Source organism: Ranitomeya variabilis, chromosome 4 (assembly GCF_051348905.1).
Source record: "Ranitomeya variabilis isolate aRanVar5 chromosome 4, aRanVar5.hap1, whole genome shotgun sequence".
Taxonomy (NCBI): domain Eukaryota; kingdom Metazoa; phylum Chordata; class Amphibia; order Anura; family Dendrobatidae; genus Ranitomeya; species Ranitomeya variabilis.
Window position 1 is genome coordinate 690,064,632 of NC_135235.1, and position 21,512 is coordinate 690,086,143.

The following is a 21,512-nucleotide window of genomic DNA, read 5'->3' on the forward strand; positions in this document are numbered from 1 at the left end:
TAACAAATCCCTTCCCGTGTGGTACAGTGATAGCCGACAACATCAGATATTACGAGATAGTTGTTTGTTTTCAGCCACAAACCCCCAACCTTTCACCAACTCCTGTCTCCTAGTTTAGTTTTTGTATGCTTTATGGCCAATGTGAACATGCGTTTATGTGCTGCATGCATACCAAGTTCAATTTTTGTATTTTTTCTTTGTATTTTTTTGCATTCTGTGCAAGCCGGGGTGTGACTTCCCTCTCCTTAGCTGAAAATTACATATAAAGACTTCCCCAGACTGATGTCCAAAGGTCGAGACCCAGTCCTTTTGTCTGACCTTATACACACACTGAGGTCAACTCTGACACATGGTATTTTTAATATCAGACAGCGTAGGACTGTCCCGATCAGGGTCACCTTGTTGACGTTGGGATGGCTTTTATGCTATTTTTGATCAAAAACAGTATTAATAGGAACTCTTATTTAAATGCACTTTTGCTTTTTACTTATTTAATTACAACAGGGTTTTTGCTCATTTTGTTTCTTGTAGGTTTTATATCTCCTAGTTTACTAGTAAGAGAAACACATAAGAGAACCCAGCTCACCCCTATGGGTTCTCACAAATGCGGCAGTGATAAAATGTTCACCTTGGAAATATGAGAAACAAAAAAATATTTAATCACATTAATAAAAACATTTCATTACACAATTTATCAGCTGTAGTAAATTTGTAGTATATTGTATTCAGTGTGTGGGAGATTGTTTTGTAATGGATTCACAGATTGTGATGAATAAATAAATGTTCACACGAGAATTGAGCAATCAAAATTTAATTTACTTAATAAATAATAGGATTAAACAATAAAGTACATTATTCATACATTACATTATTATGGTAGAAGTCATCAGGCTCTCTGTCTCTAGCTGTCACATCTCTCCTCTGTATCTGTGTGTCCCCTCTAAAAAGTTCAGTTCTCTTTTATATCCTAATGCTTCCAATGTATTTCAGTTAAAAGGTTTGATCTTCATTGGAGTGTCAGGGAGAAACCTCCTTAAGGGTATGTACACATGTTGCAGATTTGGCTGTGGATTTTTCCACACAGAATCCGCATCTCTTTGCAGAAAACGCAGGCCAAAATGGTTGCGGATTTAATGCGGATTTGTTGCGGATTGTCTTGCATTTTTTGATGTGCGGATATGCCTTACTCATTGTATAGTCAATGGGTTCAGAAACGCTGCTTTTCCACTCAAAGAATTGATATGCTGTGAAAAATAAACCGCTGCGTTTCTGCACGGAATTTTCCGCAGCATGTGCACAGTGGTTTGTTTTCTATAGGTTTACATGGTACTATACACTGCATGGAAAACTGCTACGGATCCGCAGGGCCAAATCCACTGCGGATCCGCAGCCAAATCCGCAACGTGTGCACATACCCTAAAGAACAAATACCGGTCAGTTACTGACAACAAATATATTTACTAATAATAACTAACTGGTCAGTTACTGACAACAAATACATTTACTAATAATAACTAACTGGTCAGTACGGACAACAAATATATTTACTAATAACTAAATGACCGGCCATTTGCATTCCTTGTTCAGTTGACCATCTGGTTGAACATTTAACCTTCAATGACCTTTTGCTAACCTCCCTGAAAGTATAATATATATTATAACTGATTGAAATCAGTAGCTAGTATTAATTAATTGGAGTGTTGAAACCATTTAAAAATAAGTTACTACACAGAGATAATGTCAGATCTGTTGGCTGCACCACCAGTAAATTACAGCAGAGAATTAATGAGCACATAGGAGACCCCAATAATCCTGAGGCCATTAACCCCTCCAATGTGTCTAAACATTTCCTAAGAGAACACAATGGTGACTTAAAGGACTTTCAGTTTTGTGGCATTGAAAGGGTAAATTGTTCATTCAGAAGGGGAGATCGCAGACCGGCATTACTGAACTGTGAGGGTATGTGCACACGTCAGGATTTTTTGCAGAAATTTCCTGAAGAAAACCAGAAATTTTCTGCAAGAAATCCGCATTTTTTTTTTGCGTTTTTTTCCCGTTTTTTTTCTTAGCATTTTGCAAGCGAAATTAGCTTGCAGAATGCTAAAGTTTTCCAAGCGATCTGTAGCATCGCTTGGAAAACTGACTGACAGGTTGGTCACACTTGTCAAACATAGTTTGACAAGTGTGACCAACTTTTTACTATAGATGCTGCCTATGCAGCATCAATAGTAAAAGATAAAATGTTTAAAAAAAATAAAAAAAATGCTTATACTCACCTGCAGACAGCCGATCTCCTCAGCGGCGTCCGTTCCTATAGATGGTGTGTGTGTGCAGGACCTTCCATGACGTCGCGGTCACATGACCGGTCTCGCGACCAATCACAAGACCGCGACGTCATCGCAGGTCCTTCACTGCACACCAGCTATAGGAACCGAAGTGGCAGCATGCAGGAGAGGCGGGAAGACTCCGGGGCCATCGAAGGTGAGTATATCACTATTTTTTTTTTTAATTCTATTTTTTTTGACCAATTATATGGTGCCCAGTCCGTGGAGGAGAGTCTCCTCTCCTCCACCCTGGGTACCAACCGCACATAATCTGCTTACTTCCCGCATGGTGTGCACAGCCCTGTGCGGGAAGTAAGCAGATCAATGCATTCCTAGGTGTGCGGAACCCCGCAATTCCACAAATTTAATGAACATGTTGCTTTTTTTTCCGTAATGCGATTTTTTCGCGAAAAAAAATGCAACATTTGCACAAAAAATGCGGAATACCCTGAAAATAATGGGAGGCATATGTTAGCGTTTTTTTCGCATTTTTATCACGTTTTTATAGCGAAAAAACGCGAAAAATACTGAACGTGTGCACATGGCCTGAAGCTCACTGGATCCTCAGGCTGAATGCATCGTACTGCAGGGTTTACACAGAGGACGGATCTACGATGCCAATACAGTTGAAGGCAATAATGAAGTAGAGAGCCTCACATAACATTCCCTCCCATCATCTCCTCTCTGCATCTGATGCAGCGGGTGCCATGGAGCTGCTAAGGTGAGGAGCCACACTGCAGCGGGGAATGAGGAGAGAATTGAAGTTATTTATTTTTCAAATCAGTGAGTACGTGGTGGCCATAATACTGGAGGACTATAGGGGCTGCATTATACTCCCATGGGGGGATGCATTATACTCCCATGGAGTACTCTTCCATTACTCCTATGGGGGGATGCATAATATTCCTCTGGGGGGGGCTGCATTACACTCCTATGGGGGATGCATTGTACTATATCAAGAACTACAGGGTGCATTACACTATGTGGAGGACTATGTTGTGTATTATACTAAACAAGCAAAATACTGCCTATTCATTGAGTGATTAGATTGTTTATGCAGGAACAGAAATCCTTGTTCTCAGCGGCACATCGCCCGGTGTAAGCTAAAGATGTGCTACTGATAACATGATACTGTATGGAGACAGACTGATCTATTAGTGAATGTTCTGTCCTCATCATTATTCCTCAGTGGGTGTAAAGAGGTTGGGAAGCAAGAGATGAACAACAGGGGCGCCCGCTCTCACCTCTCCTATTTGCATTAGCAACAAGCCGCTGGCATGTAAAATGAGAGATTCCAAGGACTTCATTGGTTTTACGTGTAATAACATCATAGAAGTGAGTCTGTGTGCCGATGACGCTACTGTATGTGGGCGATATAGTCATCTTTGGGCCAATAATGACACATATAAAAGGAGTTTGGTCTGAGATCAGGACTAAACATCAATTAGGATAAGTCATCTATATTACCACTGACCCTCTCCCACATATGGAAACAATTGCACCAGCTCGGACACAAGTGGTGGAACAGATTAAGTATCTCGGTGTGGTGGTCAGGTCTAATATTAAAGTCTAGTGTTAAACATTAACCTCTTACTGGAGAGATTTGGATCTAAAATAAATGTGTGGTGCAAATTTCCCGTCTGTAATAGGTCGGGGAATCTCATTAAAGTGATTTTGGCGCCACAATTGTTGAATTTTCTTCACAATTCCCTATGTTGGATCCCTCCTCTCGTATTCCAAAAGGTGCAGTCATAGCTCAATGAACTGATATGGTGCAAGCGAAATGCAAGGATAAAACTGGCGTCACTTCAAAGGGACAAAACTGAGGGAGGTTTGAAGAATCCAGATCCATGGATCTATTTCATGGCTTTGCAGATACATTTTCATGGGTGGGAAAGAGTCTACGCAAGAATGGCTGTCATGTCCTTCAAGACAAAAAATGTGTGTGTCACCGATATACTTGCTGGAGGTGGGCACTAAGTACAGATGGAGAGACCGACCTTAGCAATGATGTACAAGGTGTGGGACAGGGAAAGAGACTGTTCGAGATTAGGGAATACTCTAATGTTACCCCATTATAGCAAAATCAGCAACTGGTGGACTTTGATAAATTTACTGGTTTCAGAAATTGGGAATAAAGGAGAATTCAGACTTTAGATGAGTTAACAGAAAACAGAAAATTTAAAAGCTTTACCAAACTGTAACAAGAGTTTGGATTGCCTCCCGGCCTCTTCTTTCGATAGCTACAACTTAGGCATGTATATCTGACTCAACTTAGCGCTGCGGCCCGGATTTACATCAAAAAAATATTTACTAGACTCAGTTATGGCAGCAAAATACACGACTGGTTTAACTCTCATAGTCTCGCATGGGAGACCATCCCCTGACAGCTATATTAAAATAGGAAGCAGATGTGAGGCTTATTATGGAAGCTTTGAATCCCCGATGGCTAGATCTCTTTCACGAACATTGTATCAAGCTTGCAAACTTATTGCACAAGATTGGCTAGATGCTCAACCACCAACAGATAATGAGTTAATAAATAAGCTAAACAATATTATTATTTGGTTGGAAATTTGACAACATCAGGGGATCCTGGTTGAATGTTCCTGGCCTACCATCTGGAGTACTCCTGAGAAATAACATAATGCAATTTCTGGCTTCAGGAACACTTATGGTATGATCAATTCAGGTTAAATTATATAAGCAGGGCCAGTACACATGTAAAATAATTATTCTAACTGAACGGCAGATATTGTAAAGTATACACATCATAAAAAATAATAATATGAATACAGATTTCTTTGGAGTGTTATCAGGGAAGGGGGTTATATTAGTTTGAATGAAAAAAATCGAATCCTTGGAAGAAGATGACAACTTTATACATTATTGTTATACATAAAATACAATAATGATACCATGTAACATTGAAAATATCTTTGTTCTACTGATGTCTCTTTGTAAAAACTTTGTGCAATTTTAATAAAAATTATCTAATTAAAAAAAAAAAAAAAGGAATTCGACCTACTGGTAATTCGGTTTCCAGAAGTCCCTCAGGACAGCACCATGGAGGCAGTCCTTCCTTGACCTATAGCAGGATCACAGAGAGGTTGAAAGGACCCTCCCTTCTCCACCCTCCAGTGTATTTTCAAAGTAGCATAGAAGGATGGATGGAAATAGTCTAAACGTAGAATGTAAGTCCACAAGGACAGGGTCCTCTCCCCTCTGTACCAGTCTGTCATCGTAAATTTGTTTACTGTAAACGATATCTATAACTTTATACGTAACCCCTTCTCATGCACCATGGAATGGTGCTATATAAATAAATAATATGCCCTTACAAACGCATATGTAAAGGTACCGTTACACTAAACGACTTACCAACGATCACGACCAGCGATACGACCTGGCCGTGATCGTTGGTAAGTCGTTGTGTGGTCGCTGGGGAGCTGTCACACAGACAGCTCTCTCCAGCGACCAACGATCAGGGGAACAACTTCGGCATCGTTGAAACTGTCTTCAACGATGCCGAAGTCCCCTTGCAGCACCTGGGTAACCAGGGTAAACATCGGGTTACTAAGTGCAGGGCCGCGCTTAGTAACCCGATATTTACCCTGGTTACCATTGTAAAAGTAAAAAAAAAACACAAAACACTACATACTCACATTCTGATGTCTGTCACGTCCCCCGCCGGCATCCACAGGGTTAAAACTGCTTTCGGCAGGAGCGCTGTTAATGCACGCGGTGCTGCAGAGAGCTTCCCTGCACTGAATGTCTCAGCGCCGGCAGTAACAGCGGTGACGTCACCGCTGTGCTCTGCTTTACGGCCAGCGCTGACACATTCAGGCAGGTAAGCTCTCGGCAGCAGCGCGTGCATATTAGCAGCGCTCCTGCCGAAAGCAATTTTAACCCTGTGGACGCCAGGGGACGTGACAGACATCAGAATGTGAGTATGTACTGTTTTTTTTTTAACTTTTACAATGATAACCAGGGTAAATATCGGGTTACTAAGCGGGGCCCTGCGCTTAGTAACCCGATATTTACCCTGGTTACAAGTGAACACATCGCTGGATCGGCGTCACACACGCTGATCCAGAGATGACAGCGGGTGATCAGCGACCAAAAAAAAGGTCCTGATCATTCCCATGGACCAATGATCTCCCAGCAGGGGCCTGATCGTTGGTCGCTGTCACACATAACGAGATCGTTAGCGGGATCGTTGCTACGTCACCAAAAGCGTGACGTTGCAACGATATCGTTAACGATATCTTTATGTGTGACTCAGCCTTAAGAAACCCTTTAACGGCTCCATCTCAATCTTGAGACAAGGTGACTTGATGGATGAACAATCTGCCAGAAGATTGATCTTGTTTAAGTCTAAAGACAAACATAAAGGAGGGAAATAATGGTGCTGTCCTGAGACAGGTAGGTCTAATTCCCTTTTTCCATTACGTCCCTCCTAACAGCACCATGGAGAATACCAAAGAAAAGTTCCCTGGGTGGGTACAGAAGCCAAAGGACCAAAGTCCAAGGCAAGAACCAGGCTAGATATAGAAATGATCTGAAAGATCAAAAGAAATACAGGTATCTAAAGAAATTCAAAAAGATAAATCATCGTAGTGAGTGTCATATACAACTCTGGCAAAAATTAAGAGATCACTGAACAGTTTTCTAAAAATCACCATCTCTACATGTCTGACAGCCATTCCATTTCCAGTGTCAGTTGAATTCCAACCAGAGTACACCTCATTCAACTTAATGTGATTCTGATTAGGTGTTCACCTGAACCAAATATTATTTAATGAAGGAAAGTATAAAAAACACTGCTGTGGTCTTCACAATCCTCTTGCAATAGAACAAGCTGGATGGCCAAAAAAGTGCTAGGAATAGCTCAAAATTATTTGAATGAAAAATAACTTTTAACCATTTCAAAGGAGTTGAAAAGAAAAGCCTTGAGTGAGGAAAAGAAGGGCTCAATTCTGGCTTTACTAGCAGAGGGATACTGTGAGCGTCATGTTGCCTCCTTCCTTAAAATTTCTAAAACGGCAGTCCATTACAATAAGGTCAAGCAGCAGACATTGGGGACAACAAAGCTACAGACCGGCAGAGGGCGAAAGCGACTCTCCAATGACTGGGCTGACTTATCTTATTTGAAGGTCACTCAGCAACCACAGGAGGACATCAAGTGACCTACAAAAGGAATAGCAAATGGCAGCTGGGGTGAAGTGCACGGCAAGAACAGTTCCTAACAGGCTCCTAGAGGCAGGCCTTAAGTCATGTACATCTAGAAAAATAGCCTATCAATGAGAAGCAAAAGGAGAGCCAGGCTGAAGATTGCGAAAGACCATAAGGATTGGACCATAGAGGACTGGAGTAAAGTAATCTTCTCTGATGAGTCTAATTTTCAGCTTTGCCCAACACCTAGTCATCAAGTGGTTAGACGGAGACCTGGAGAGGGGTACAAGCCACAGTGTCTTGCACCCACTGTGAAATTTGGTGGTGGATCGGTGATGTTCTGGGGATGCTTCAGCAAGGTTGGAATTGGGCAGGCTAATCATTGCGAAGGACGTATGAATCAAGCCGCATACAAGGTTATTGTTGAAAAACACTTGCTTCCTTCTGCTCAGGCAATGTTCCCCAACTCTGAGGACTGTTTTTTTTCCAGCAGGATAATGCACCATGCCACACAGCTAGGTCAATGTGTGGATGAAGGAGCACCACATCAAGACCCTGTCATGGCCAGCCCAATCTCCAAACCTGAACCCCGCTGAAAACCTCTGGAATTTAATCAAGAGGAAGATGGATAGTCACAAGCTATCAAACAAAGAAAAACTGCTTACATTTTTGCACCAGGAGTGGCATAAGGTCACCCAAAAGCAGTGTGAAAGAATGGTGGAAAGCATGCCAAGACGCATGAAAGCTGTGATTAAAAATCATGGCTATTCCACCAAATATTGATTTCTGAACTCTTCCCGAGTTAAAACATTAGTATTGTTTCTACATGAATAAGAACTTGTTGTTTTCTTTGCAATATTTGAGGTCTGAAAGCAAGGTTTCTTTATTATTTTGTCGATTTCTCATTTGCTGCAAATACAATATTTTTAGCTTTAAAGTTCAGAAACATGTCAGTAGTTTATAGAATTAAACAATAATATACATTTTACTATATAAAAAAAAAGCAGATTACTTACCGGTAATGCCCTTTTATTAAGTCCACGACAGCACCACATGAGAGGGATCCACCCATAGGAACAGGAAACTTACAGAAATAAAAGGGGGCGGTCTTCCTCTCCTCAGTTGGATTTCAGAGTACCAGACCAACCGCCCAAGTATTAGGACAAAATACAAGTTGTTTTTTTTTTAATAACCTACTATAAATACCTATATACAACCACCATTAAGTGCTCTACTTATATCTAACTTAGGGAGGGTAGTGAGTGGGTGCTGTCATGGAATCAATAAAAGAGCATTACCGGTAAGTAATCCAACTTTTTACTCTTCGCCACAACAGCACCCACATGAGAGATTTTCAGAGAACCATCATCTGGGAGGGACCACCATGCTGAGGACAGCTCTCCCAAAGGCTAGCTCTGAAGATGAAAGATCCAGTCTGTAGTGGCTATAAAAAGGTAGATTGAGATGACCACGTTGCGGCCTTACATATAAGCTCAATTGCAATGGTCGCCCTCTCAGCCCAAGAGTATGCCACCACTCATGCTGATGCCGCCTTTATACTCTCCGAAGAATTTTCCCCTTTCGGAGTTTGTCGGGTAGATTGCATCCCTGATCCAACGAGATAAGGTGCCCTTCGTGACCCCGTACCCCTTTCTGTGGCCCTGGAAGGATACAGAGCCATACTCTCTCCAGGCCCTAGATCTATCTATATATTTCAGGACAGCCCTCCTCACATCTAGGGTGTGAAACTTCTCTGCCTCTGGAGTGGAAGGATTACTAAAGAAGGAGGGAAGAATGATGTCCTGTGAAACTGCGACCACCTTAGTTAGGTATAATAGATCTGGTTTCGGTATAATCTTGGTCTTGGGATATTAACAGGAAGGGAGGATCTATGGAAAGAGCCTGTGTATCGCTAACACTTCTGCCTGAAGTCAATGCTACCAAAAGGGCTTTTTTTAATGATATGTATTTCAGGGGAATGGACTCTAATGACACAAACGGGGAACCTGTCAGGGCCTCCAGAACTAAATTTAGATTCCAGGGAGGAACTCTAGAAATGTGAACCGGGTCACTTTGTTCACAAGCTGCGATGAATCGAGAGACCCACCTATCTCCTGCCACATTATAACCGTAAAGGGCTCCTAAGGCAGATACCTTTAGAGTACTAACGGACAGACCCAGTTCTCTACCTCTCTGCAGGAATTCTAAAATAGATGTGACCGGAACCTCCCTAGAGAGGGTACTGTACCTGTATGGAATTCTAGGAATTTCCTCCATACTTTACTATAAATTGTTGTTGTAGATTATTTCCTACTCTGCAGGAGTGTGTTAATTAAGCCCTCCAAAAATCCCCTTAATTTTAATAACTGCCTCATGTTCCATGCCATCAGGTGGAGGCCCTCCACTTGAGGATGAAGGCATGAACCCTGAGAGAGTGGATCCGGGATTGATGGGAGGACCCATGGGTCGGTCATGGACATGGCCCGCAGCTAGGAGAATCAAGGACTCTTGGGCCAAAACGGTGCGATGAGGATTATCCTTGCTTTCTCTTCCCTGATCTTTCTGATGACCAGAGGTAGCAGCATTATTGGCGGAAAGGCATATGCTACTGAACTGCCAAGGAGCTTGAAGGGCATCCATTATCTCCGGATGATCTGCTGTATTCAGGGAGGTGAATCTCCGCACCTGCTTGTTCTCCTCAGTGGCAAAAAGGTCTATTTGAGGAATACCTCATAATTCTATGATCTTTCTGAATATGTGGCGGTTGAGACACCATTCTCCTTGACGTAGCACATGACAGCTCAGGAAGTCTGCTTTTGAGTTGTCCCTCCCCTTGATATGGACAGCTGAGAAAGTAGATGGGTCTTGGCTAAACTGAAAATTTTTACAGCGGAAGACATAAGCTTCTTTGATCGTGTTCTGCCTTGTCGGTTCACATATGCAACGGCCGTGTTGTCTGACAGGCCTCTTACATGCGAACCTCGTAGCTGTGGAAGAAAATGATGCAATACATGACTGATCGCGTTCAGCTTTTAAGTTTGATGAGTCCTGCATCTCCTCTATGTTCCACTGTCCCTAAGCTAGGCTGTCCCCTGTATGGGCACCCCATCCTTCAGGACTAGCATCAGTGGTGATTATACTGGATGGTTTTATTACCCATGGGACATCTCTATAAAGATGGGTATCATCCAACCACCAGGCCACGGAGGTTAACACTTCTGTAGACAAGGTTATTGCTCCCCCCAGATGACCCCGCAAACTTTCTTCCTTGTGGAGGACTGCCGGAATGCAGGAGGTAAGGGATCCTAGAAGGGACATAGCCTCTCTTAAGAACATCTGAGGTTTGTCCATTGCTGTCCTGTCGCCTTTATGACTGACTTCTTTACCTCTGGAAGCAGATTATATTTTTGACTTGTGGAATCCAGATGAAGACCCAGGAAAGTCTGAAGGGTCTGTGGCGCCAGCCTGTGCTTCTCCAAATTAATAATCCATCCCAACGCCTGTAGAGACAAAATTGTGTCAGCAAGGCGGTTACTACATTGAGAGGTCGAGTTTCCTACTACCAGAAAATCATCTAAATAGGGTATGATCAACATATTTTGCTGGCGTAAAAAGGACATCACCTCCAACATTAGTTTCGTGAATACTCAAGGTGCCATAGAGAGATTGAAGGGCATCGCTGCGAACTGGAAATGGCAGACTCTCCCTGCCAAGATCACTGCCACTCCGAGATACCGCTGGTATTTGACATGTATAGGAAGATGATAATATGCATCTTTTAGATCCAATCCGGCCATCATACATCTAGGAAATAAAAGTTTGATAGTGGATCTAATTGACCCCATCTTGAATTTAAGATGGTAAAGAAAGGTATTTAACTTCTTTATATTTATAATGGTCCTAAATGACCCATCCGGTTTAGAGACCAGGAACAAAAGGGAATAAAATCCCCTTCCTTCCTGACCCACCGGAACTTCTACTAGGACATTTTTTGACACTAAATTCTGAATTTCTGATTCAAGAGCTATTTGTGGTCCTGGTGACTTAAGTGATGTCAAAATAAATGAATCATGGGGAATTCGACAGAATTCCAATTCCAATCTGAACTTCACTAGGTTCAGGACCCAGGTACTTGCTGCTATCTCCTTACATCTTTGGTGGAAAAATTTTAGTCTGCCTCCTACTGGAGGATCTGGGCTATTGGAACCTACTACCTTTCTGGGAAGAAGGAGCCCCTTTGTTTGACCTCCTTCGTAGCCCAATGGTTTCGGCCTTCCGACATCTTCCTTTTGTTGAATGGACACCTTTTAAATGCTCTGCTATATAATGATAGAGCTTGATTAGGGAAACCCTTTTTCCTGTCTCCCGCTTTGGTATCTCATCCAGTAGACTTCCGAAGAAAAACTCACCCTGGAACGGGATGGTGCAGAGTTTTGTTTTTGACTGCGCATCTCTCTTCCAACTCTTAAGCCACAGAGCGCGTGGAGCAGTATTAACTAGACCAGCTGCTAATCTTAACAAATCTGCCGATGCATCCGCCAGGAACGCCGCCGCTCCCCTGATTAATGGAATGGCAGATAATTTGTCTGTGGGCACTTTCTGCTCGATCTGTTGCTCTAGCTGGTCTATCCATACCAGTATTGATCTTGCCGTGCACGTGCTGGATATGGCTGGCTTAAAAGGTCCCTGAAGAGGCATCCCACGCCCCCTTAAGTGAGGGTACTGCTCTGCGATCAAGCGGGTCAGATAACCCCGCATCCTCTACAGGTAGAGTCGATTGTTTAGATGTGGAGGCTACTGTCGCATCTACTTTAGGGATTTTGGTCCAGGTTAACAATTCCTCATCACTGAATGGATATTTCCTCTTAGAGGCCGAGGGAAGGAAGCCCCGCTGGTTTTGTTTGTCCCATTCCCTCTTTACTAGGTCCTTTACTGCCGGAATAACAGGGAAGGCTCTTCTCTTCCTCTGAGCAAGCCCTGCAAACATTATGTCCTGTGTTGTTAAGGCTTATGCATCCGTGCACCCCATAGTGTTCCTGACTGACTTGACTAAATTGTCGATACCATCTATAGGAAAGCACTAAAGCCGCTATACTTCAGATGAGAGCGATGGTGAAGATATCTGTGAGGAGTCGGAAGCCTTTCCTTGGTCAGTATCAGAGTCTGAACTGGAGATGGGGAACACCTTTTTTCTTTAACTCGTATGGCTCTTAGTTATTTTGGTCTGGACTAAAGCCTGAAGCTCCTCTCTTATCATACGAATGTCCGATGATGTTACCGCCGCCTCCCCCTGTAGCATTTCACTAAGGCTAGGTTCCCATTGCGTTAATGGGTGAGCGCTAATGGACAGCGTTGCACGGCCAAATTAACGCCATGCACCGCGTCCGTTAGCGCTCCCATTGCCCGCAATGTTAAAGCGCATTGCTAGCGATGTGCCGGTCTTTTGTAGCGCGCCTCGGACGCTGCTTGAAGCGTCCGCGGCGCGCCCGAGGTCCGTTCCCCGCTCTCGCAGATCGGTGATCTGCGCTAGCGGGGACGTTTAACGCGACCCCTTAAAAGACATTGCGTTAGCGCAATCCGCTAGCGCTAAACGGATTGCTCCAACGCAATCTGAACCTAGTCTTATACAACCCTGACAGTCTCTTGGGGTAGGAGTCAGGAAGGGGCTGTATGCATAGTGCACACTCTGTTTGGATTTTGTTTTCTTTTTCTGAAAGTGGGAGGTATACAGAAAGGGAAGTTAGCGTAATAGGTAGAGCCCAGCACACTTCCCTAGTGAAGCTTATACGGTACCAGTTCTGGAGGTCGAAATACAGTCCGAGTCCTGGGTGGGTTCAATGTTCCACCTCTCCGACTCCTGTCTGTGGAGCCTCCTTCTCTGGAGCATCCATTGTCTTTGCCCACTCTATGCGCCTGCAGGTCCGCAGGTGGGTGCGCCTCATGTTCACCTAGGGATGACGTTTAGCACACCGGCAGATCTATAATTACCGCTATTTATAGTTACCCAGGTCTTTTTTTTTTTTGCACATGTGTGGTTAACTCCCCGCCTTGCACTGACAGTACTGCCTCCACCGGCCCCCAGAAGCCATCCAAGTTACTTCTGGGGCACTGAGCATGCGTGGCCCAGCTTTTCTCTTCCCTGGCACCGCAGTGCATTAATGGCGTTACCGCAGAGTTGGGCGGCCGGTGCCCGACCCTTCGCTCCCGCACGAGCTAGGGAGGCCTCACCCGGACCCTGGCCTTGCACTATCCGCAACTGTGCTTCTGCCACCCATGGAACATGGCAGCTGGTCCTCCCGGATATGAGCAAAATGAGGGGGGAGAATGATGGACAGGGCTCCCCTGATGCTGCTTCTGGAACCGCAGCCCCTGCCGTTCTCAATTGGCACTGCACAGGTGGCATGCATTGGCCCAGGTATTCTTCTTTCCGCAGGTCCTTCGGTTCCCATAGGAACAGAAAACCAACTTTTATTTCTGTAGGTTTCTTGTTCCTATGGGCGGATTCCTCTCATGTGGGTGCTGTCGTGGTAAAGAGTAAAATATACCTATAAAGAGAAAAATCAGAGAAACTGAAAATTTTGCAGTTGTCTCTTAATTTTTGCCAGAGCTGTATGTCTATAATGGCAAAATTCAGTGTGAATGTGGTAAACAAGTTATGCAGCGGAATGGAGAGAGTAACACACCCATTGTACCCCAACATCAATAATGAACCGCAGTGACTTATTGCTGTTATTGTGGTAGATACCGTATTTTTTCGACTATAAGACGCACCTCTTTGGGGTGGAAAATGGCACAAAAAAAAAAGATTTTTATAAGATGGGGGTCCATCTTATTGTCTGAATATAAGGTATCTTACCTTAGGGCTGGTGGTGGTAGAGCGGGGTCACAGGAGGCATGGTACCTTCCTCATGAAGTTGGCGGCGGAAGAACTGGGGCAATGCTGCAGTCTCGGGGTATCCCAGCGGTGCGATGCTGTGTGTCCGGTGTCGGCGGAGTGGCAGAGCAGAGTGCATTGCATTATGGAGCAGGGTCCCATCCACAAGATGCTGGAGGCAGAAATGTGGCGATGCTGCAGCCCGGTGTCTATGGTGAGCTGAGCCGAGTGCATCAGTGGTTTCTCGGCTGCCATTTTTCTGAGGCCGCACGTATTCATATTGAGGTCTCGGCGGACCTCGGGATCAGGAAAACGGCCGCCGAAATCTCAATCTGCGCTTGTGCGGCCTCCGGCAGCCATTTTCCTGAAGCCAAGGGCCGTCGAGATCTCAATATGCACATGTGCGGCCTCCGAGGGACATTTTCCTGAAGCCCATAGCTTCAGGAAAATGGAGCACGAGAGGTCAGCCAAGATCTCAATCCACGCACGAGCCACCTCCGGTGGCACACGACTTCAGGAAGATGGCCCCAGGGAGACCAATGATGCACTACGCACTGCTCACCACTGACACCGAGGTTCAGCATCGCCACACTTCTGCCCCTGCCGGTTCCCTGAGGAAGGGACGCTGCTACACCACTGCCGCAACCCCCCAGTAAGCCTGCATTCGGACTATAAGAGGCAAAATACGGTACTTATAAACACTGCAGCAACAGAATAGGCCTAAAAAAACCTTATTGCCCAGCAAACGTATGGTGATAGCCACCGCCACAACACAATGAGGACTGTACAGACCAATTATCGGCTGCATGTGCTTAATAACACAGGACTGTTCCTTCATCAGTCCTCCTGGGCTCAGATTAAACCTTGGTTACAGACCAGCTTACCATATTACAAAGGAAACCTGCAGGACAGAGACCCTGGACTGCTGGAAGATCAAACCAATAACAGTTAGTACATGGATAACAGGCAGAGCATTGGGATGCATGTACATTACTCATCCAGGAGATCACGTCTATTCCAAATCCTTAGATGTCTAGGCCTCAAGTAAGGGCTGGATATTGTGGAAACTAAGGAAATACGCAGTCTGGCAGGTAACATCCCCTGCCATTACCAGCGTCAGGTTTCTCATTAGAATCGCTAAATTGGAAATGTGGATAATCATTCCTGTTTTACTGATGTTAGACACAAGAGAGCCTCTATACGAGTCATTAGTCCAGACATTATATATGTTTATATACGTGTCAAATTTTTTTTGTTTGTTTGCTTTTTTTTTTACCACAGCCAGGACAGACTATCCAATCTGGGCTCAGCCGGGGTAAAAAATAAAGGCCTAAAAGGCTATCTTCTCTGTGATATTTATACGCCCAGCCTGCCATGGAGCCAGGAACCCTACTCTATAGCTAGAAAAAAGTAAGTTTCTTCCTATCACAGAGGGTGATTATCTACTGTGAGGCAGTGGGACTATGGGTTCTCAACTGTAAAGAGTCCTGGATACAGATTCTTTATCTTAGGAGCCCTGACTGCTGTTAAGAGCAGCGAGTATGGGATCCTCTGCCACATGACGCAGTGCTGCTGAATCGCGACAAGGTACAAAATAAGGCCATGATGCCGTCCCTGGTCAACATAATACAACAGACTTATGGGACAAGAATCTGTCAACCGGATGTTGCTCAAGGAAACTAGTCAGATTGCCGTATGTGGAGTCGGGAAGGATTCTTTCTTTCTACCTTGTGGGATTTCCTGCTCCCAGAACAGTAGTATGTCCTTTTATAGGATGAACCCAAAAGACATTTCTCCCTTCAAACCTAACTATGAGAGACTTGCCCTTAGCACTCAAGGGCAGTGGCTCAATTGAGATTTCTGTTCCAAACAGAAGAAATACTAAATTACTAGGCCAATCTGAGCATACCTGTTCCCTTGTCCAAACCCAGTTGCAAAGCATGAAGCAACCGAAGCTGGATCTGGGTCCACAAACATGAGGACTCTATAACCAGAGTTGAGGCCAGAGACAAAATGTGAAGTGGTAGGCTGACGATACAAGGTGTGGCCACGCTGCCGAAGTAACGAGGCACAAGGCAGAAAGTCTAAGCCAGAGGCAAAAAGCCACAATGCCAGAGGTACTATGAAGCACAGAGGAACTATGGAGTACAGAGGCACCACGATGCACTATGAAGCACAGAGACACTATGATACAATATGATTCACAGAGGCACTATGATGCAGAGGCACTATGATGCAATATGATGCAGAGGCACTATGAGGAAGACTATGGCCATTCTTGAAGGTACCAAACAAGAGACCAGGCCCACAGTTACATTCTAGAGAGCAAGCTATCAGAATTCAGGATAATCCTCCAATAATGAGCAGCAGCTGGAGGGCAGTCTTCATGGAGACAATGTGCTGCATTAACACCATGTGTTCTGCTATGGCTGGAGTAGTTATGTTTCAAAGAACAGTGAAGCACTTGTTTATTAAGCCAAAAATGGGAAACATGCTTCACAAGACACTCTAAAGCCCCATCATAAGGCCCTGTGCAGATATGACATGCAACTAACTGAAGTCAAATCATGAGATGTAGTCCGGACATATGGTCTTATGATAGCCTAGAGGTCCAAGGCTTAGCTGCATATATGTGAAATCAAACCTCAGCACATGAGGCTCTATGCCCAGCTTTGGCACAAAGGCATGACACCAGCATTAGCCCAGAGGCTTAGGCCGTCAACACAACATTCCACAGTGCACTTACCTGTGCTGGCTCCACACCAGCTAGAAAAACAGGGGAAGCAGGTAATGCCGAGAGCCCACCATGGAGGGAAGCTGTGTCACATCAGGAATGCTGCATTACTGCCAATGATGCACAGGCTGGCTGTTGGCTGAGGGAATTCTCTCAGAAATGTGTCGGCCACGGACCGCTTGACAGGGGGAAGCGAAGGACGAGACCCTACGCTCCCCCCCAAGTCCGTACTGGTACAGCAACTGATGGCTGAGGGACCTCATATTCAGAGAGGTGTCAGCCACTGCTTGACAGGGAAAAGGAAGGCCGAGATCCCCTTTAGCCTGTGGACGTTGTACGGACTATCTTCACTGTAGGAGAAACCTCTCATAAAACCATCCCCTGTAGTGACAGGAAAAAAACACTGGCGGGTGGAGAAGGGAGGGGCCTTTTAACCTCTCTGCAATCCTGTCCCGCTACAGGTCAAGGAAGGACTACGTGTGTGGTGCTGTCTGGAGGGACGTAATGGAAAAGTGTGTCTTATAGTCCAAGTAATATGGCAAGTTCTAAAGTAATTTCCCTTTCTCAATCAATAATACGTCTGGCTGTTCTAAGTTTTTGTACAATTTTTCAATAACGTATATTGTTTCTCAGAGTTATTTTTGATTTTCAACAAAATACGATTTTTCCAGTAATGCATATTTCACACTCTAGGTATGATTATGTTTTCTCCTCTGTGTGTGATTTTGACTTCTAATTCCTCATGTTTGGTCCTGTTAAAATTAAAAAAACTTGTATAAACCTCCTATGCTGGCGCGGATCCAGCAGTGTCAGCACTTGCGTTTTGGGGGCTCAGGTTATTATGTCACACGAGCCCTGTGTCCAATTAGCGCTGGCTTCACTGTTCTCACCTTCAGACAAAAATCGAACGATAAGAGGAAGTCAAAAGAGAAGTCGCAGCCCTGGCTTCCAGTTGATGTTCAATACGTCTCAGGGCAGGGACAGTGAAGCTGGGGCTGATTGGGCACAGGGCTCGTGCTATGTAGCAACCTAATAGAGCCCCAGGAACATGATTGCTGATACCGCTGGAACAGCACTGACATGGAGAGTGAATATGATTTTTTTTATATTTTAACAAGGCCAAACATAACAACCCATTTAAGAAAATACCTTTTCAGTTTCAAAGATTTCCCACATTAAGAACATGAAAAATGCTTCTCCCCAGAGTGAATTCTCTGGCATTTAAGCAAATCTGATTTCTGGTTAAAACATTTCCCACATTCTGAACAAGAAAAAGGCTTCTGCCCTGTGTGAGTTCTCTGGTGGCTAGCCAGATGCGTTTTACGGTTAAAACATTTCCCACATTCTGAACAGGAAAAAGGCTTCTCCCCTGTGTGAGTTCTGTGGTGTATAACAAAATCTGATTTCTGGTTAAAACATTTCCCACATTCTGAACAGGAAAAAGGCTTCTGCCCTGTGTGAGTTCTCTGGTGGCTAGCCAGATGCGTTTTACGGTTAAAACATTTCCCACATTCTGAACAGGAAAAAGGCTTCTCCCCTGTGTGAGTTCTGTGGTGTATAACAAAATCTGATTTCTGGTTAAAACATTTCCCACATTCGGAACAGGAAAAAGGCATCTCCCCTGTGTGAATTCTCTGGTGCTTACGCAAATCTGATTTCTGGTTAAAACATTTCCCACATTCGGAACAGGAAAAAGGCTTCTGCCCTGTGTGAATTCTCTGGTGCTTACGCAAACCTGATTTCTGGATAAAACATTTCCCACATTCTGAACAGGAAAAAGGCTTCTCCCCTGTGTGGGTTCTCTGGTGGTAATCAAAATGAGCTTTATGGTTAAAACATTTCCCACATTCTGAACAGGAAAAAGGCTTCTGCCCTGTGTGGGTTCTCTGGTGGTAATCAAGATGAGCTTTCTGGTTAAAACATTTCCCACATTCTGAACAGGAAAAAGGCTTCTGCCCTGTGTGGGTTCTCTGGTGGTAATCAAGATAAGCTTTCTGGTTAAAACATTTCCCACATTCTGAACAGGAAAAAGGCTTCTGCCCTGTGTGAGTTCTCTGGTGGCTAGCCAGATGCGTTTTACGGTTAAAACATTTCCCACATTCTGAACAGGAAAAAGGCTTCTCCCCTGTGTGAGTTCTGTGGTGTATAACAAAATCTGATTTCTGGTTAAAACATTTCCCACATTCGGAACAGGAAAAAGGCATCTCCCCTGTGTGAATTCTCTGGTGCTTACGCAAATCTGATTTCTGGTAAAAACATTTCCCACATTCGGAACAGGAAAAAGGCTTCTCCCCTGTGTGAATTCTCTGGTGCTTACGCAAATCTGATTTCTGATTAAAACACTTCCCACATTCGATACAGGAAAAAGGCTTCTCCCCTGTGTGAGTTCTGTGGTGTATAACAAAATCCGATTTCCGGCTAAAACATTTCCCACACTTGGAACAAGAAAATCTGTTTTCAGCTGTGTGAATTGTTTGATGTTTAAGAAAAGTCTTTTCAAGAGGAAAGCTATTTCCATATTCTGAAGGTGAAAATGGCTTCTTTGATTTAGGAGCAGTTCGTTTTTTAATGCTTATTTTACTAATTTGATTTTCCTTAGTAGTCGGTAATGAATCAGAAGACAGGACCTGTTTCAAAGGATCAGATGACAGACAGATGCTGTGAAGGGATGATGGTATATCTGGAGTAATTGCATTCACTTCAATTGCATCGTGTGGGATCTCAAGATTATCTGATTTAAAAATTGAAGATGTCAGCTGTCCCTCTGATCTCCTGGTACAGTCATCTGCCAAAAATAAAACCAATTATTTTTCAATTAAAATATCCTCAAACTTAATATTTTTGAACATTTCTATTTAAACTGTCAATAAAAATGGCAAGTTATGTAAAAACAATCGTAGTTACTTACCGATAACTGTATTTCTCTGATCCCATGACGGCACCACGGAGAGAGAGGGATCCACCCTCAGTGACAGGAAGCCTACAGGTAAAAAAGGCGGTACCTTTCTCCCACATCAGTTGGTTTACAGAGCATTAAACAGAACTTCAGCTGAAGTTAAATGGTTAAACCAAACAAATTATTAAATATTGTAATTCAGACTTATTGGAGGCACCGATAGAGACTAAACATTAATAAGTAATCCTAGTGTGCACACCCACATGTGAAGGGAGGGAATGTACGGGTGCCATCACGGGATCAGAGAAATACCGTTATCAGTAAGTAACTATGATTTTCTGTTTCCCCAAATGACGGTTCAACGGAGAGAATTTCATAGAATGTACATTAGGGGGGGGGGGGGGGGGACCACTGCCTCCAGAACCCTTCGGCAAAAGGTGAGGTCTGAAAAAGAGGTCAGATCTAGTCGGTAATGATTAAAGAAAGTAGAGGGAGAAGACCAAGTAGCTGCTCTACATATCTGCTCAATTGAGGCTCCGGCTCTCTCTGCCCATGAGTCCACTCCCCCACCCGACGTGTCAGGATAGGGGGCGGAGTCAGCCACAGTGAAGACGCGTCTCTACAGCAACCCGATACCGGAAGTATCTGCGAGCGCTCACCGCAGAAGAAGGATACAGCTAGGATCTAACGGAATATGCACCGCCTGCATGGGGAATCTCAGGAACATAGTAAAGAACAGTTCATAAAAGATACAGATGGGAACTAAGGGAATATGCACCGCCTGCATGGGGAATCTCAGGAACAGCGTAAAGAACAGTGCATAAAGGATGTTAACATAGAGATTACATACAGATGTATACACATACACATGTAGGGAGTCACATGAACACCCTGAAGTGAACAGTGCATTAAATAAAGTGCTTATAGTATAAACACATGGGGATACAAATAAAGATAAGGCAATACATATATATATATATGCATTGTAGTGTAATATAATATTTTCTACATGTGACAAACAAAATACAATAATAAAAATGAAAAGAAAGTGCTTTCATTGTTAACATACAAGACAATACTAATAAAGTGCCAATTAAATCAATAAACATAAATAATGTGTATATATGTGAACAAGAGAAAACAATGTAATAATTGAAGGTGCTTATGTGCTAATATTGCACACTGATGTTCACTAAACAATACCTGCATATATATTAATCATGAAGACATTTTTACATATATGTGAAATATACAAAAAAGAATTAAGCAATACTAATAATTTATATATGTGTGTATCATAATTGCAGGTAATAATTATAGATACATAAGGAGCACACCTGTGCCACATATTCAAGACAGATATGTGTAAACACATACAAAAGATACATAAACTAAACTAATTTTGATAGAAGCACGTCCCAGAGCAGAAGTATGGAGTATCCATGAATATCAAGGCCAAACACTGTGAATGATCATATCACATATGTGGAGATTTATCAGGAGCTAAAA

General features: G+C 43.6%; 1 protein-coding gene and 1 long non-coding RNA gene across 2 annotated transcripts in view; both read right to left on the bottom strand.

Moving 5' to 3' along the window:
• Positions 1 to 795: 795 nt before the first annotated feature.
• On the bottom strand, positions 796 to 5,969 carry LOC143767728 (uncharacterized). The gene is made up of 2 exons (XR_013213763.1): positions 1,530 to 5,969; positions 796 to 1,485 (listed from the first exon to the last, which is right to left on the bottom strand). It is a non-coding gene; the product is annotated as an uncharacterized LOC143767728 (long non-coding RNA).
• A 424-nt stretch (positions 5,970 to 6,393) lies between these two features.
• LOC143767658 (uncharacterized) overlaps positions 6,394 to 21,512 on the bottom strand; it is a 38,309-nt gene continuing 23,190 nt past the window's right edge. The window contains exon 8 of the mRNA XM_077256120.1: positions 6,394 to 19,892. Within this exon, the coding sequence (XP_077112235.1) occupies positions 18,283 to 19,892 (1,610 nt within the window). The 3' untranslated portion in view covers positions 6,394 to 18,282. The remainder of the gene's footprint in view (positions 19,893 to 21,512) is intronic.